General features: G+C 35.6%; 1 protein-coding gene across 5 annotated transcripts in view; it reads left to right on the forward strand.

Annotated features, from left to right (window-relative positions):
- Window positions 1–17,826, forward strand: part of ERC2 (ELKS/RAB6-interacting/CAST family member 2) — a 394,496-nt gene that overhangs the window by 263,388 nt on the left and 113,282 nt on the right. For all 5 annotated transcript variants that reach the window (XR_014854746.1, XR_014854748.1, XR_014854749.1 and 2 more), the window contains 2 exons: window positions 673–820; window positions 13,380–13,511. Coding sequence is in view for 1 of the 5 variants with exons in the window: in XM_085072716.1 (XP_084928842.1) it covers window positions 673–820; window positions 13,380–13,511 (280 nt within the window). In the remaining 4 variants the exon portion in view is untranslated. The remainder of the gene's footprint in view (window positions 1–672; window positions 821–13,379; window positions 13,512–17,826) is intronic.

Below are 17,826 nucleotides of genomic sequence, written 5' to 3' on the forward strand. Positions count from 1 at the left end.
GAGTGTCTATGAGATCCCAAATATATCTGAGTGCTGGGAGAAGCTGTGTGCTCTGTGGAGATTGAGGGGTCAAGATTGCAAAGGAAATAATTTCTCATGAACAATTAGACCGAGAAACTTATATTTTACTTCCAGAAATGTATTTTTGTGTTGACACAGTGAATAATAATAAATCAATAGGAAAACATGTAAGTAAATATGAGGAAGATGCCCTGACATTCCTGCACTGAGATCTCCAGGGTACCAAGTTAACAGGATAATATAAAAATTTGTTTTTTATCTGTATCCCTTTGCTTGCTGTTGTTAAATCTCTACAATTTGTACAATTTGAGTAAGTCAAAAGAGATTTATGGAAGATATTCTAGAATTCAGGAAAGTGTAATGCAAAAAAAAAAAAAATTTAAAATTCACAGAACTATTGTTAGATATATTATAGTAAAATCGAGAGATAAATGTTGTATGAAGTAAATAATGAAAAGTATATAAAGAGAAATTTTGGCTAATCAGTTTATTTTGTGATTTGGTTAGACCTGACAATGTTTGCTATTTAGAGTATTCAGAAGGTAGGTGATTGTTCTCCTAGTGATTGAAAGAAACATCTCATATAGTGTGATATAGTAGTATATATTCTGTTTTAATGAGAATGTAACAATTTTTATTTTATTTTATCAGACAGGAAGCTTTGCTTGCTGCAATTAGTGAAAAAGATGCAAATATTGCCTTGCTTGAGCTGTCTGCTTCAAAGAAAAAGAAGACCCAAGATGAAGTAATGGCTCTTAAACGAGAGAAGGACAGATTAGTACATCAGTTAAAACAGCAGGTGGGGAGACATTAATTTTCATACTTCCATGGCAACAGAAAGCTGACATTATTTTCATTTGTACTGTTTTATTCTGAGCTCCAATTGGAAGTGTTCAAGCCAGGTCAGACAGGTGACAGCAGCTGCAAAAGGTGGGATGTGTTCCCTGGAAGTGTTTATTGCTTCTCTGGAGTTGTTAAGAGTTAGCTGCATGTTTGTTTAGCTCATATTATATGTAACATGTTGTTTTCCCTCTTCATATAGTTTCCAACCTTCTTAACTCTGTGAGAGAGGAGAGCAGATGTTCTTTACATAAAGCAAGATCTGTCTGTTCTCTTGACTCTCTTTAACCTCCTTCTGTTCAGTTATTTGCTTATCTGCTGTGAAATAATTGTGTTTTCAGAAGGTTTCAGGCTTTCTGAGAGGTTATCTAGAAATTGTGATTCTCCATAATATAAATTCTCAAATGGGTAAAAATCACTCTGTCTTCAACACTATAAGTCATTTGAGGTTTAAATAAAAACCACTTAGTTAAAAACCTTCTAGAAATAGATATTTTTGCTGTTCCAGCTGTGATGCAGTTGTGTCTCAGGTCAGTCAGCTGGCCAGGAGATATTTCACCCAAAATTTATATGATAAATAGGCAGATGTGCTTCATGATTTTTATCACTTCATCTGTGCTGCACCAGAGCAGATGATGTTGAGTTCCAAATAATTTTAGGCATTTTTATTTTGGTTTGCTTTGGAAAAGACAGGGAAGGTATTTTCTTTTTCAGATTTTTTTTTTTTTTTTTTACCTTCATCTTAGGTTACGGAAGAGTAAATGAATACAACAGTTTGCTATGTTCCATGATACCTGTCATGGATTTTTTAAAATGTTCATCAGAGACCTGGGCAACTGTTTTGTTGTTGTGCTTGTCTTTGTTTGATGATGTACTTTTAAGCTATTGCTGGAAAGTGTTCAAAACATTCATAACTTTCAACAGACGGAGCAAAGCAACAGCAGAGGAGGATTGCTAGAGAGGCATTGTGTTGGATAACTTCACTTAGAATTGTAACCAAATACTTCAAATACCTCCATTATTTATAGTGATAAAGATCTTCAGTAAAGCTATTTAACTAGATTAAATTGATGCCAAAATAATCTCCCTGTTATCTCAGACACCACAAAAAAAGAGTCACCAGGAACAGGAATGTGGTTTAACTAGGTCACCACTTTATTACACTCAGGAATGATCTGATAATAGAGCTTGTAGGCTTCACTCAGACTTCTTTAATCCCTTTGGTAGGACCCAAGAGGTTCTTCCCCAGAGGTTTCCCATGTGCATCCACACAGAGGCTGTGCTGGGCTGGGGGCAGGATGGGTTCCACCCTGGGGGATAAATCCCCCCAGTTCCTCAGTTTCCCTGAGAAATGCTCTCTTGATGTGTTTCTGAGTCGCTGGAACTTGAGGGAATGATCACCTGCAGTATCACTTTTTTCCCTCTGGCCTGATTTGTCCCATGCTCCATTTCCACAGCTGTTACACTGCTGAAAGAGAGAATTCAAAAAAGCTCAACTTCTCCAGCCGAATGTGATCATCAAAGGAGAAATATTTATAAATGTTAGAGGATGACTCAGTAGATAATGCTAAACATTAACATGAAGCCCTAAATCCATCCCTGTTTGATGCTCTAGGACGAACTTTTGCTTTGAGAGGCAAAATAACATGTTGATCCACAATAAAAATCTATATTCCTCTCATTTATATCCACATTTTCTGGCCTTTGGGAGTGTCAAACACATTGTGAACTGCTCTTAAGACATTGATTTTGAAGTAATTGGTCACGATTTTTCACACTGCAAAAGAAAAAGAGGCATCTTAAAGAAATGAAATATCCCACCTTTGCTGGGAAATGAGAATATTTATGATTTATTTAATTAAAGCTACAGATAGGCATATCATATTTTAAAGATTGAAATGTTATTTATATGAATGAGTTGAGCTATCTTTTAATGGATTGTGACTGTGTGAGTTTAAGTAAAAGTTCTCTTATTTTTAAGCTGAAAGAAGAGAATTGTTTTGATGTCAAAACCTAGATAACCTAGAAAAATTATTTATATCACAGTGTATTCAGCTGTAAAATTAGTAGTAGTAATGCTGACCTCTGTGTTGCAAACACATTTTCACAAGAAACAAATATATTTAATTCTAATGACTTAAATACAATTTAGCAGCTGCAATCTGTCAGTTACATATTTATTGTTTAGTGCTTTAAATAAATGGGAAGCATAGTAATGCACTCCCAGCAAAACAAACCCAAACCACTGGAATTGCTTTGATTCATACACCAAATGCTGTATTGTGAGAGCTATAGAACTCTGTAGTAGGCTTTAAAAACCCTTTCAGAAATACAGTATTAAACAAAATCACCATGTGGGCTTGGCTGAGTGATTACATAATGCGTATAATCACCCTGGCCAAGATTCCTTTCGAGAGTTCTGAGAAGCTATTTTTAGATAAATTTGTACAGTGATGCAATCGTTCATGAAATAATTAGCTAAAAGTCCGTTTTCAGAACATCTCAAGGGATTTTGGTAAGAGCAGAAGACACTGCTATGTTACTGATTCTTCCTGAACTTGGACACTGCAAGAAAATTTCCCAGTTGTCTCTTTTTGCTTTTAGGATATAGTGCCAAAAATGTGAGTGCAGTTGGCCAAAATGCAAGGTCTTCTAACTCCTTGAGAGCATTTTATTTTTCTTCTCAAAACATGAAATTAGAAACCTTTCCAGTGCTTTCAGGGCTGCAGGTGTACAGAATACTCTGGCCAGAGGCAAAGCTGGTGTTTGGCAGACTTCTCAGTCTATTAGTTCACTGCTCTATATTTCATCACATCAACATGTTGCTAATGCAACAAAAAGGGTGAGAAACAATCAAGGAATTTAAAAAATGTGTGTAATCACACTTGCTCAGGAAACTAACTACTGGCAATATTTTCTCCTGCATGCAATACACAGAATTATTTGTTAATTACCCTGTAAATATTTTAAAGAGCACTTTCATCAGCAAATGAATAAAGTGGGATTGGAGGCAGTGTGTTGCATTCCATATACTGTTTTAGTTAAGTACTTCAGAAACAGTGCTACTGTGATATTATGGTGGTGACATCAAGCATTCAAGAGTAACAAGATACCCTAAGTTGTATTTTTCGTGGTAGATTAATTCAGCTTTATTACACTTTGTACTTTATGATATTGAAAATGTTTGTATTACTGTATGATAAAAAGAACATGATTAGAAATTGTGATTGTGATTATTCTGGCAGCCCAAAATGTTGTGTAACACTGTGAGTTATTTAATTGCATTTAAGCTCTCTATGTGTTTAAGAAGCATGGGAGCAAAAAAGTCTTGCAATGCTTTCTTACAGTGCCTGTAGACATTGTCATCTGTAGCACTTGTGAACAGGAGCAACTCTGCTGTTGGTTCCTAATCAATGTTGCTTCAGTTTCTGAAATTGTTAAACTAATTTAATTTTCCTGATTGCCTTGAATTTCACAGATGGGAATATTATAGGACAAGATAAATTTATTGTTACTGTTGTTGTTCTATATTATTGCTATTATTGTTGTTATTGCTGCTATTGTTTTTGCTGCTGCTGCTGTTGTTTACACAGATCTGCTTCTGAAAGGGATTCATTGTACACTTGAATCCAAGTCTTACTGCACAAAGAATAGAATCCATGTTATGAAGCCATTCACATGGGTACTGCAGACATAACTGACCACTCTGCTGCTTTTTTACCTCCTCTGTTTATGCTGTTTACTATTGCTCATAATATTTGTCTTGTCCAAGCTTTAAGCACCTAATTTTGAACAGAAGAGTAGTCTGAGGCCCTTAAGTGTTAGTTTTGTTTTTGTTACGGTTACACTACATAAGTTCTTTGTTTATTTTGGACAGGGAAGAATAGATGTTCTAATAACTTCATATATTGATGATAATCAGTCTGATTATTTTTTTCCTTAAAATTTCTTGGAAAATGTAGTAAAATGGCTTTTCCTCTCTGATTTTAAGTGTGGCTGTTCAGATCCCATTTATGTCAATACAAGGAGCTTATGCATTCAGTGGCCTTACTGTCTTAAAAATCTTTTTAGTTTATACTTTCCTGTTAATTTAAAAATATCCTAAAGGAATTTTTCTGCATGTCTTAACATTGGGGTCTCTTCTCTTAGTTTTTAACCTGATTTTTTTAATCTGTATTCTTGAATGTGGGTCATTAGAATTATTACAATTGAATTGCATCTCAGTTTTGCAGATTCCTGGGGGATGAAAGGGCAGAGTGCCTCTTCTCCCTGCAGCTCAACACAGGAGGGGCACAAGCTAGGAAAGGGAATGTGTGAGAGTAGCTGAAAGCCTTTGCCTGAACAACTGAATTTATTCAAAAGACATTCTGTATTGGAAGGATGCTGAAAATATTGTCAGTGCTCTCAGAGCACTTTTCACATATTCTCAGTAAGATTTGACAACTTATATTATAAAATTTGAAGGACTTGGGTTATAGCTGGATATGGCATCACTTTTTCCTCCTTAGGCTCTCAGGAATCCAAAGTCTTTTGGATGGTATTTTTACACAAACATTTTCCAATGAGAGGGGCTTTTTTTTGCCTTTAATAGCAGTCAGCCCCTGAAAGCACCACAGGCTTGGTACGTAAGTCCTTTCCTGCTTTAAAATCTGTTTCTGTTTGTTCTCTGTTCAGTTTTTTGATTCTTGAAGTGTCTGTGTCTCAGCTTAAGCGTGGCCATGGCTCAAGGCAGCCTTTTTTCACTGGTGATAATCTTGTTGTGAACTTATCCTGGAGCTTTGTTCAGACAAATGGTTTAACTTCAATGAGACTGAAAATCTTAAATGGAAAAAGTAGGTAATGCAGATATAAAATAATGTATATATTAACACTGGAACTTTTGTAGTTTTGGATCTGGCTTGCTTGGAAGGTGAAAATGGTTGTTAAGTATCTCAAATAGGAATAGTGAATATCTCCATTATAACAGTCTGAACTTTCAAGCCAAATAGGATTTTTCTCCACATGACATTTTTAAACAAATCCTCATGTTCTACTACAATGTACCCCATGATAATAAGAATAAATATAGTTTGACACTTGATCTCAGTGCTACAGTGCTAAGTAGCCAGTTATTAAAAAATAAATACTATAAAAATTAGGTGTCAAATATTTCTGCTGCTGTAATGGTATATAAAACTGGTAATTCCTACAATCTAGCATCAAAAAGAAATATGTAAGGTGTCTCTATAAAACATATCAAGACAGTGGTGTGATGTTCCCTCCATTTCAGTCCACATTTAAATATACCACACATGTATTGAAATGTATGTTTTATTTAGCAGTTTTTATTGCATACAATGGAAGAAATGTAGTAATTTCAACTTAACCTATATTTTGTATACGATACAAATGGGAGACCTGGGCTTGGTATTGAAATTGCAGAAATTACAGTTGAAACTCACTATTCAGACATTAAAGATGGTGAAAAATGACCAGTGCTGCTAACCAGAGATTTGCAGTTTCAAAGGTCTTATTTAGCTGCTGAAGTTTCTGATTCATGTCTGGTTTTAAATACTTACTATGGGGAAGTATCTTTTTAATGAGTTATTTCCTGTTGTAAAAAGGAAAAAAGAGAACCTTCCTTCTTCCGTTGCTTGTCTGCTTTTAGTAGGACCTGACTTGAGATGTCCTCAGGCAGCTACTGTTTCAGAGCTTTAATTATGCTTTTTAACCACTTCTTTGTGCCTATGTTCTTACATACTTCCATGTAATTACCAAGTTTAGTAGTAGGACTGAGACAAATACCTTTATCATGACTTTAGCCTATACATTACTGAGTATGCTGTATTATTACAAGATATTTCCTGCCCTTCAAGCCATACTTTTAATTCACAGAGCTTTAAAAGGCTTCAAAAGTACAAACTCCAAATACAGGAAAATGCAGCTAAAAAAGTCAGACGGGCCATGTTCGATTCAACATAGCTTTGTTTAATCACAAGTGTCAGAAAAGCTGAAATTTGGCTGTCCTACTTTAGATAAGTGTCTGCTTGGCACTTGGAAGTGCTGCCTGTCTCCGTCTGCCAAGTGTCCAATATCCCAGCTGGTGTTTGGGACACTTTTGTCTTTCAGCTTGTGGAGAGGGAGACTCTGAGCTTTAACTTCTTTCAGGACAAGTCAGGCACGTTTTGTAATCTTGCGAAGCAGCAGGTGTAATGGTTGTTAATGCCAGTTAAATAGTGCTCTAATTAAAACAGAACTGAAGTGTCTGTAAGGCTTCTGTGCTCGTGTTCAACACTAAATTACCAGATCTGAGTCTTTGGAAAGGTTTGCACTGCTTTGCACTGCTGCAGAGGAGTCAGGGTATTAATTTGTCAGCAATTGATTTTGTATTTCCCCTAGGAGGAATGTTGGATTTAATGAAAGCTTGGAAAATAGTACCTTTTCTTAATCCCTATTTTCTGTCCTCTGAGGCAGTCAGGGCCTGAGCATCAGCTGTTCTGGGTGACATGTTACAGATAATAATAATACTAAAATTTTAATGTGAAACCACCATGTGAATTAAATTTAGTATATAACTATAGATGTGAAAAAGAAAAATGTGTGTACCTTCTTAGCATAAAAACTTAACTGTGTTCCTTACATCATACGGAACAGTCTTATCATTAGTGAGGCAAAAGCTAAAAAGAGTTAAATGCAGAGTAGCCAAGCTTTTCTCGAGTAAGCAATCAGGCACACTCTGAGCCTGCATGCATCCTGTCTCTCACACTTTCCAGGACAAGTCATACACTACAATGGGAAAAGAAAAACATGCCTATTAGCCCATTTGGAATTTTAACAGGGAAAAAATTGTGTTCTTCAATGGGGGCAGGAAACAAAGCAGCAAAACCCATGTTAAAATGTAGTTAAGAGTAAGAATATAAGAAGAGATTACATTACAGGGATGTTATAAAAAGAAAATGCATAATGCAAGCACTCAGTAAAACATAACTCCACCCCATGGTGATGCATTCCAACACCCATACGGTTATGATTATCATTGTTATTTAGCATTTGGAGTTCCTTGTTAGTTAACATATTGCAATGTTTTTGTTATCTTTTGCTTACTGATGAGTGCTTGCAAACGTAGAGTTTTCATAACTTCATTTTTTCCCCCATTTTTCTTGGTGTCTAAAATCTCACTGCATAAGCAACAAAGCAGCCTGAATAGGATATTATTGTATATTTCTAATAATCAAAGACAAGAGTATAATTTATTTTGGAAATAATTAACATGATGTTTTTAGTGTTACACTGTTAAAAGTGGCATGAATAATTAGCATAAAGTAATACAATCTCTGGCAATCTATTGAAGTCCACTTCTTCCATGCAGCTCTAATACTGGCAAAAGATCCTTCAAAGCAATAACTGATTAACAGATCCTCTGGCTTGTGGAAAAATGACTCTTCTGTCAAAGCCACACTTGGTGGATATGTTTTAACAATTTGTCTCATTTAATCATGTGGATTCCAGAATTGTGCTACCATTAAAAAGGGAGCAGCCTCAAGGTTTGGCTTTCTAATAATACCCTTGGAATTTTATTTTCTGCTTCAGCTGGCTTGTTAGTGAAACAGTGCCCCGAAGTATATCAAGAAGTTTAAACTTGATAAAACTTCGAAAAGAATCTCTCCTAAGTATCTGTTCTAGATGGCAAATTAATCTCACTCTTTGGCTTATTTTCACATCACTTTTGCAGGATGCAGGTATTTGTAAGCTTGAGATGCTGAAAGCAGGTGGAACTGAATGACAGGGAAGTTGAACATCATTTTTTAGGGGCTCTGAGGCTGGAACTCGAACTTGTTATTTTTGATGTCAGAAAAATATTTAATGATGATCAGACAGCAGAAAGTGGAATAAAGGAAAACTTGCTGAAGAAGGTTCTTTAAAATAAAAAAAGATCAATGAACTTTATTAAGTCCTGGGAATGCAGACTTTACATGGCATTTAATTCTAGTTTTCACTGTAGCTTGTGATGACTCTTTTGTTGTCAAAAGTCACCATAAAGGTTACTTAGAGGCACAGAATTCTGTGGTGCTTTCTGAAATGCCTTTTGTAGCTACTTTGCTGTAGACTTTCTTCCTGTGCTACACAAAAGTGATAGCTACATTGTGGAATATTTTGGGGGGTTTTTTAATGAGAAAATACACTGTTTTTATAAATTCATCGTTTTGTGCAAACTGTTACAGTCCTTTAAAAGATCATGAGTGACAAATGTAGTTTCTTGAACTTTAGGGATGTTTAAGGTCAAGTACACCATTTGGTGTCTAACACTTAATGAACTGTAACTTGCCAAATAAGCAGTTCACTATAAATTGTATTCCATGGCAGTTAGTAACTTCAGAGTTGTGAACAGTAGAAATGGTAAGAAAATTTTCCCTTGTCTTCAGATGATAATAATTTTCAAAGAATATGCAAAAATGTTTTTCTAACTTGAAATCTGATTTTATTTGGAGAGAGTAAGGCCAGAGCTGGCTTAATCAGCAAACATTTTGTTAACCCTCTGTTAATGGGACTCAGGCTGAAGCACTGGATTTATACAGGAAAACCAATTGCAGCTACACATGCTTTCATTAAATCCACATTAATTCCAATAAGTTCATGCAACTTCTGGATAAACTTGGTGAACTACAGAGTCTGAAGAACACAGTAGTTTAGAACATTGCCCTTTTCTGTTTTCTGTTTCTGTTTTCTACTGTCTTTGGAGAAAAAAATCTCAGATAAAATCAATTATTAAAAATGCCTGCCACATTAAGTTCTCAGAGTGTTTTGTGGAAATAGTAGCATGCTTATTTTCTAACAGTGAGATTGCAAGAAAAACAGTTTCTGTGTCATTGAAGACAACAAGAGGCCATTGCAGAATCCAATATAGAATGTGGGTCTCTTGATTTTATATTTTGTGCTTTAACAATTATACCCCAGAATAGCTCCAGGACAGGTTGAAAGCCTTATATCTGCCTCCTTCTCATATTATATAGGTTAAAATCCTACCCTATTGAAAGTGAATATTCTAGAAATATTTCAAATTTCATTAAGTGAAGAGAGATTGAGAAGAAAATCCAAAGGAAAGTAATAGCTATTGAATTGTATTACACCTACATCCCAGAGCAACAAATCTTACTATTTTTCCTCATTTGAACCTCTTTCATGAGAGTTTCATTGTTAACTTGATCCAGATGACAGATGAAAGCATAGTTCCCTATTGCCACCTTGCTAAAATATTTTTTAAAAGACAGTTTTAATATTATAGTTTTACAGTTACAGATTGCTGTTAAGCTATTTAGTCTGTTACCAGTCAATCAAAGACTTTCATTTCACTTTGGTATATCCTTACTTAAACTCAACAGACTTTTAGGAGGACAAGAAATATCTGTCAGTTTTCTTACCGTGCTAGATCATAAATTTTTTGGTAAGTGGGTTTAAAATTCAGTTACACATACCATTCATGACCTTGACAGCTTAGCAAATAGTGATACTGAATGATCAAAGACAACTGTTTCAAGCCCCAAGGGTTAATATACCTGTGCAAGTAGATTTAAGCTGCTTTAATTCCTCCATCATTCCTGTATTTCAAAGTGGATGCAGTAGTTTTTGAATGCAGTCAATAAATTTAGAGCAAAAAAAAAATCTGAGGACACTGTTAAGGCTAGAACTAATAAGGCCATACACAGTCTTTAGGAGATGCAGTTAATTAATTGTTGTATTTTACAAGTTAACATGTTTTTTCTTTTCTAATATAAATCCACATTAAAACCTGCTCCTTCTCAGGTGTGGGCCTGTTCACCAGGCATTTTCAAAAGGAAGTTTTGGCCTGACAATTTTGTTGTCAGAACTGTGGCTCTGTAAATTTTGTGAAACCCCATTCTCATGTTTGAGAGGGAAATGTGAATAAAAGTTTAAGCTTTGCAATATAACTATTCCAGGTAAGGCATGACTTGTGCAGACTCACCTAAGATGCACATGAGATATGCCACAGCTTGAATGCATATGTGTGATCACCACTCTAATTTTCACTAATTCTGTATTTCGAGATTCAGGTTTCTTGATCATGCAGAAAAGTCATATTGAATAATCTGCCATGCTTTCAAAAGAAATGTAAGAAAATATCTTGGATGACCTTGAATAGGAAATTTCCAGGTATGCTGAAGATGTTGCAGGAAATGATGGCATTACCAAGTCACTCTGGGGTATTTTCCTCTCTCAGGCAGCACTGAAGCAATCCCTGAATGTGTTGATCCTGGACCCAGAGGATTTTCTGTCTGTCTGATAAACCAATGTCCCAACATGTACACAGCTTCCTGTGTGTGCCTGGCTGTAGGAGTAGGGGTGTGAAGCCCTGGGGTCCTGAGCAAATTCCAATGTGGTTAATTAATTTCTTCCTCAAATAAAAATAAAGTTGGCATTTCAAAGCCTGCTGAAGATTAAATGCTAGCAAAAGGAACAAACAGAAGTTATGTTACAGATCTTTGTTTAGAGGGATGTGAAAAGCATTGTATTGTTCCTCAGGATTACTTTTGTTCTTCCTCCAGAAATCCTCCTGCTCATCCTCCTCAAAAGTCCTGCTTTTAAAAGGTTGAAATCATAAGGTGTTTGTGCTTTCTAAGTCCAAGCTAAGCATACCTGGAAAATACAGTTCAGTGTAGCACTAGCAGTAGCTAAAGCAAAGACAAACAGAAAATTATATTTGCTGACTTTGTGAAGAGCTAACGAATAAAACCAAAAGGCTTTTAAAAGTAATATTTTGCAAAATATGGGGCATCATTTTAAGAAATTAATGACAGTTACAAGTCATGTCAAAATTTAGATGGTTTGATGGTTACTTGAGTGGAAAAGAAATTCTCATTTCACATTTCTTATACATTTTGCTTCCAGAACAGGCACACTAAAGGAAGGCTACTAGAGAATTAACATTTCTTTGTGCACATTTTACTGCAATCTGGCATGCAAAAGGAAGAAACATTAGAAGTAGTTTATTTATATTTCAGCACCAAATTAGAAAGATGACATCATTCATTTACAGTTCTTATCCCATGACACGCCTAATCCCCAACACCTCATTACAGAGGACACTTTTAGGATTGCATATATCATCTTGTTTAACTTTTGCATTCTTTATGGAATACAGTTGAAAGGTAGGAAATTTAAGGCTGTTCATTGATAAGAAAATAAACTAATAAAATTTTAGGAGCTTCCCCAAAGAGGCAGGGTATGACAGTGTTTACAGTAAGTGGCTTATTATTTGTCTATTAATTCTCCATCCTTTGCACTCTTTTGTTCAAAAGGCCTTCCTCTTGGAATCTAAAGACAAACAGACCAACTATGATGATTCAGATTGAGATGATCGTTTTAGCAAAATTGGTTGAAAGTCATAACTGACATTCATAGAGCTGCTTGCTCCCATCTTCTTATTTGGGAATGAGAAAATGAAATATTTCCAACTATGTAGATTCCTCTTACTCTGTAACACATTGAGAAAATGCTCTTACAGTGCTATGGAGACACTCAGAGTCTGACAGTGCACATCTGATCTGTGATTTTTCTGCTGTCTTGTTGTTGTGGATGCCTTGAGGGGTTTTTTGGGTTTTTTGGTTTGTTTTCACTTGAACTGAGTACAGTTCCTCTCATGTAAAGTTTAACAGGTTTGCCTGAGACAGTTTTCAGTCCTGGTACCACAAAAAAAAATGACTGTATCCACTGGTATCAGACTATTGGTAGTAAGATATTTTTGGTGTTGTGAGCAAGGTTTGAATTATTCAAGTCTATGTATTTCGTGGTATGGAATAATTGTAACAGTGATAAAGAGCAGCAATGCATCTTGTTACCTCATGGTGACATAGATTTTATAATCTGTACACAGCTGTAGCCGAAGTGTTGATCTCTTTTTCAAGATCTATATCTTAGCCTTCCTTCCATTCATAATGTGTCAAGTTCCATAATCACTTACTTCTCTAAGTGCCTGTGTCTCTATCAGTTAGTTTTCAGAATAAAACTCTTCATTTTACTTACTGTTTAGCAGGGTGATCCTGGTATACAATTAAAGTAAGTTACCCAAAGTAGAACTTTTAGCGCAAGTATTCATAATTGTTGTTGACGTGCCTCAGTAGCTAACTGTAAATGTTTGAAGTACACTTGGTATTCCTTTCAGTGAGATTTAAAAAGTTAATTGCTAAGACACGATGCTAGACTGGAAACTGCTCTAAAATAATAAATCTAGAAAAGCTGAATGTCTTTCGCCCTTCAAACACGTCATCCTTGATCATTTACTTTTCTGACTTCTCCTTGTCATTCTCTGGATGTGAAAGCTGAAACAGAGGATGTGTTCACATACTTTATTTTTCTGTTTCCTTTTCTTTGTGAGCCAGCAGTCTGGACTTCTGTTCTTAGATTCTTCAGCTCAAAAATAAAAAAATCCCAAAAAACCCCAAGAGCCAAGATCTTCCCAAAACACTGTCAGAATAATACAGTCCAACATGTAATTTTATTGTCTTTCTTTACCTCTTAAACAGACACAAAACAGAATGAAGCTGATGGCAGATAACTATGATGATGACCATCACCACTACCACCACCATCACCACCACCACCACCATCGATCTCCTGGGAGGACACAGCACAACCACAGACCCTCTCCAGATCAGGTTGGTCACCTCTTTCTTCACCCTCAGTTTTATAATTTCGTTATTTTGCTACTTCAAGATTAAATAAATTTTCCAAAGAACTAATAACCAAGTGATCGGTTCTTTGAACTGAAACTAATAGTTCTGGTATTTATTCACATCCCTGAAATAGTTTAAAATTTTGGCTTCTTGTCTCATGCCTTATTTGTCTGGAGTAGAAAAATAGTCTGTAGAAACAAGTAATTCATTTTCAGATGGAGGAGCCTGAGGGAAAATGAACAATGCTTTTATATGAAAAATAATTTTTTTATATTAAAATAGGTTATAAGTTCACAATGTCTGGGTAGAAATAAAAGGGAAAAACAGGGATGAAAATGTAATTGGGATGTATGACAGACTATTTAATTGGGAGTAGGAAGCAAAGAGGCAAATTATACTTTTTTACAGAGTAACCAATGGAATCGTATTAGAGTCAGGAACAGGTAAGAATGAGAAAACACAATTTATTGGATACTAACACAAAGAAAATAGACGAAAAACACAAACCACAAACCTGAACAGCTTAACACAGACTCCTTTGAATTCTTGGAGCATGTTAACAACTTTTTCTGTCAGAGGAGAAGGGAGTTAAGGACTTGCTGTCTTGTTTTAGTTCTGTTTCTGATTAACAGAGATAAGTTGGCTGAGTTTATAAAAGAAGAAAAAATTGTATGGAAATATCTGTAAAATAAAAAAAAGTTTTGGCTTTATGCAAGGAACAGAAAGAAAAAAAACCCTACAGAATTAAGTCAAGAGATGTGGAAAAAAAGTAATCACCACCACAGAGCTACTGAAACCCAGACAGTGTTTTCAACTAATTCAAGAAACCTGAACTTGTGAAAAAAAATTTGAGGCACAGGACAGTGTAAGAGAGCTAACCTTTAGTCAAGTGCTCCTCAGTGCCTGGTAACAGCTTTTTCAGGGAGAGAATGGATAGGAAGCATAATGAAAGTCAGTATCAAAACATAGTCAAGAACAGTAAGACATTATATGAATGGTGGAAAGAGGTGCATGATTAAAGACAGAGCATGTAAAATAGTAACTATTTTATTAGTATTTACACATACTTGTATTCTCAGTTTTTTTCCTAAGAGACAGTTTTGGGCCACTCTCTGGAAAAGAATGCAGGTCTAGCTTACCTATCCTATATTTAGTCTGCTTCTATTTGCCAAGGAGAATTATGTCAAGCAAATCTAATTTCGTTTGATAGGGGAACTGGTTTTGTGGTTAAAGCAGAAAGTGGTACCTTCTAATTCATCATGTCTTTAATGATGTCCCACCATATCTTTTTAATATGAAAATAAATACATTATTTTGTAATGTAATTAATAACTAATGTAAAATTAATTGCAATAATAAAAGCTTTAATTATAAATAATATTTTTAAATTTAAAGAATTATTAGATCTCCATGAGATGGGTGTGAAAATGACAGACAAATTTTCTGTTGCTCATTGTCAGACAGGAGGGCCAGTTACAGCAGGGTTCCAAAGAGCTCTGTCTTTTACCTGATTCTGCAGAGTATTGTTTTAGAGATTATTTTAGTGGTGAAATAGAAAAAAACATTAATACTGTTGATCATGAATCAAGTTGTAAGAAGCTCTAAGAACAGTAGGAGCAGTCAAACTGCTCACTGAGATGCTCCAGTCTTGAGAAACAGAAGAAGGTCTAGAATAAGTAACGTGAAATTCAGTAAAGACAAGTCTGCTTAGAGGGGAGAAGTCCCATGTGCTGATGAGGTAATAGCATGGAAAAAGGAATCTAAATTGCACAGTGGAATGCCATTGCAGTGAAGTTGGATCTAATCCTGGCATAGATATAATACTGGAAAAGAAGCAGGAAGCAATTATTCTGTTCCTTCGAGCACCGGTGAGAGCTCATCTGAAAAGCTGTTTACAGTTTTGATCTCCATGCTTTAGGAAACATAGACAAAGTGGAAAGGGACAAAAGGAGAGCAGCAAGAATGATAGAAGTTTGAGAGAACATGACCTGTGGGGAAGGCTTAGAGAACATGGTTTGTTTAGTCTAGAAAGTACCAAAGGGGAGACATAAGTCTTCCAATACATAAAATGTTGTTGTAAAGAAGACGATGATCAATTGTATTCCTGTGCCCAATGGAGAAAGAGTAGGAGCAGTAAATTTAATTTTGCCAAGAATAACTAGGCTAGTTGTTAAAAAGAAAACTTTTTCACTGTGAGTCTAATGAATCTGTAAGTGGAAACAAGATGTGGACATTCTTTCATGTGCATGTAATGGAAGGTCCTTTCTTGGAGATTTCTTAGAACAGGTTAGATGAACATAGATGTCTTTCATCTTGTGTTGGACTCAGAGTAGGCATTCTCCTGAAGTGCTGTAATGCCAAAATTTCCACTGACTCTGTGAACAATGGATTAATCCAGCAGGTGTTTGATTGTAAAGGAACCAAATAGGAGATTCGTCGCAAATTTCTTGCTGAAATGATCTTTGAGAAGAGCACAGTCAAGGGTAATCATGAGTGAAGTCTAGGCATTGCTTTATCTTACATTTTTCAATAATGGATTTTATTTTTTTTCTTTCAGCCACTTCTTGCCTTTATTCCCCCTTTTTTTGCTCTTTAGGGAGAGGCATAGATGGGTGACCTTTTGCCATGGTATATCCTTGTCTGGACCTAACTCTGGTCAAGTTGTAATGAAACTTCAGATACAGTAGAAAGAATCTAACTCTGCCAATACACATGGTCTTGTTACAGTTGGTCATGATGTGATCCCTGGTAATGTGGTGCATCTGATTTTTTTTTAATATAAATAAATTTCTGGGGATTGAGTACTGCCATGTCAATAACACACATTAACCATTTTTATTAGTCTTTAAAAAACCTGGAGAAAAATATAATTTTGCAGCTTTGCACAAAAATTTAAATTTACTCCCTTCAGTTTTAGCTTGAGAGTTGACAATCACTCATATTCACTTACTGTTTATTTCTGTGGGCATTTTTTGTTCCCTGCTGAAAGTCCTTACAGTCTTTAACTTACTGGCACAAATGACAAATCTCTAACTCCAGCATGTCTCCACATAATGAGTAGCAATATTTGGTTATTACCCAGGACTTCTTTGACTTCATGAGAATATTAAGATGTGGTTGAAGGTTCTGAGTTCAACTTTCCACTTATGGACTACATAGTAAAAAACTGTAATTGATTATCAAAATTAAAAGTGTCCTCTCTACGTGAAAATAGAAGTGTAGTTAATCTGACATGCATGTGTCTCAGATATACTGAATTTAGTCTGATGGCATTCTTAATAGAAAATTAGGCTGTTTGGGAAGTCATATGGGAGAACTTGATTCTACATTCACACAGTGGAAGACTGAAGGTCTAACATCCAAAGCATTTTCATGCTTTAGACTTATAAAAACTCTTATACCAACTCTTCTTACTTTCCATAGTATAATGGAGATTTTTAAAGAAATAAAATGTAGTGTTCTTAATCTCCTAAGAGTTTCCTGAATAGCTGAGCTGTCGTGGATTCAAAGCTGAATGCTTTACTCCATGGTCACCAGGGCTACAAATATATTTTAATTTTGTTTTATGAGAGATTATGTGCTCATAGAAAAGAATCTGATTTTTAGAAAAATGTGAATATCATAGGGTGTGCTTTAGGATCTGGCTGTTTTCCAAAAAGTTGGCCCTATCCTGAGAGCCTGTAATTGGGGATGGAATGTCACATGGTGCTTCAGCATGTAAAAAGATGTTCTTTTACATCTTTTAATCCCATCTGGCTACATAGAGAGTTGGTTTGGTTTGGTTTTTTTCCTGCTTAAAACATTTTTGATGACCCTTCTACAGGCTTTAATGTTTAGGAGTACTTTGTTACAAACTCACCAAGTATGCTGGTAACCTCCATCATTTGAGAAAAGAAATCATATGCAGTGATGCATGAAACTTGACAACAAGCTGACTGTTGCCAAGCAGGCATAGGCCACTAAAAACTAACTTTTTGAAGAAGACCATGTGCTCTGAAAAAAAAGTGTTTATTGATTTGTAAAGTGGTGACTGGTCTTGGCAACAGGTCTTTATTCATCAGCTGGAACTGCTAAATATCCTTGGAGTTGTTGAAAGACGATATGTGAAAAACTCTGAGCAGGTCAGATGGGATTTTGTTTGAGGTGGATGACTTTGAAATCAGAACCACAGGACAGTCAAACAACAATTATTATTTTAGTGTCTGGATCCTGATCTACAAATCACTGTATTGATCCATATGTAATTTTAGGGGAAGGGAGAGCATGCTGCTTTGTGTATTTTGGCAGTCTTTCCTGT

Source organism: Lichenostomus cassidix, chromosome 12 (assembly GCF_008360975.1).
Source record: "Lichenostomus cassidix isolate B80296 chromosome 12, HeHo_3.0, whole genome shotgun sequence".
NCBI classification, from domain to species: domain Eukaryota; kingdom Metazoa; phylum Chordata; class Aves; order Passeriformes; family Meliphagidae; genus Lichenostomus; species Lichenostomus cassidix.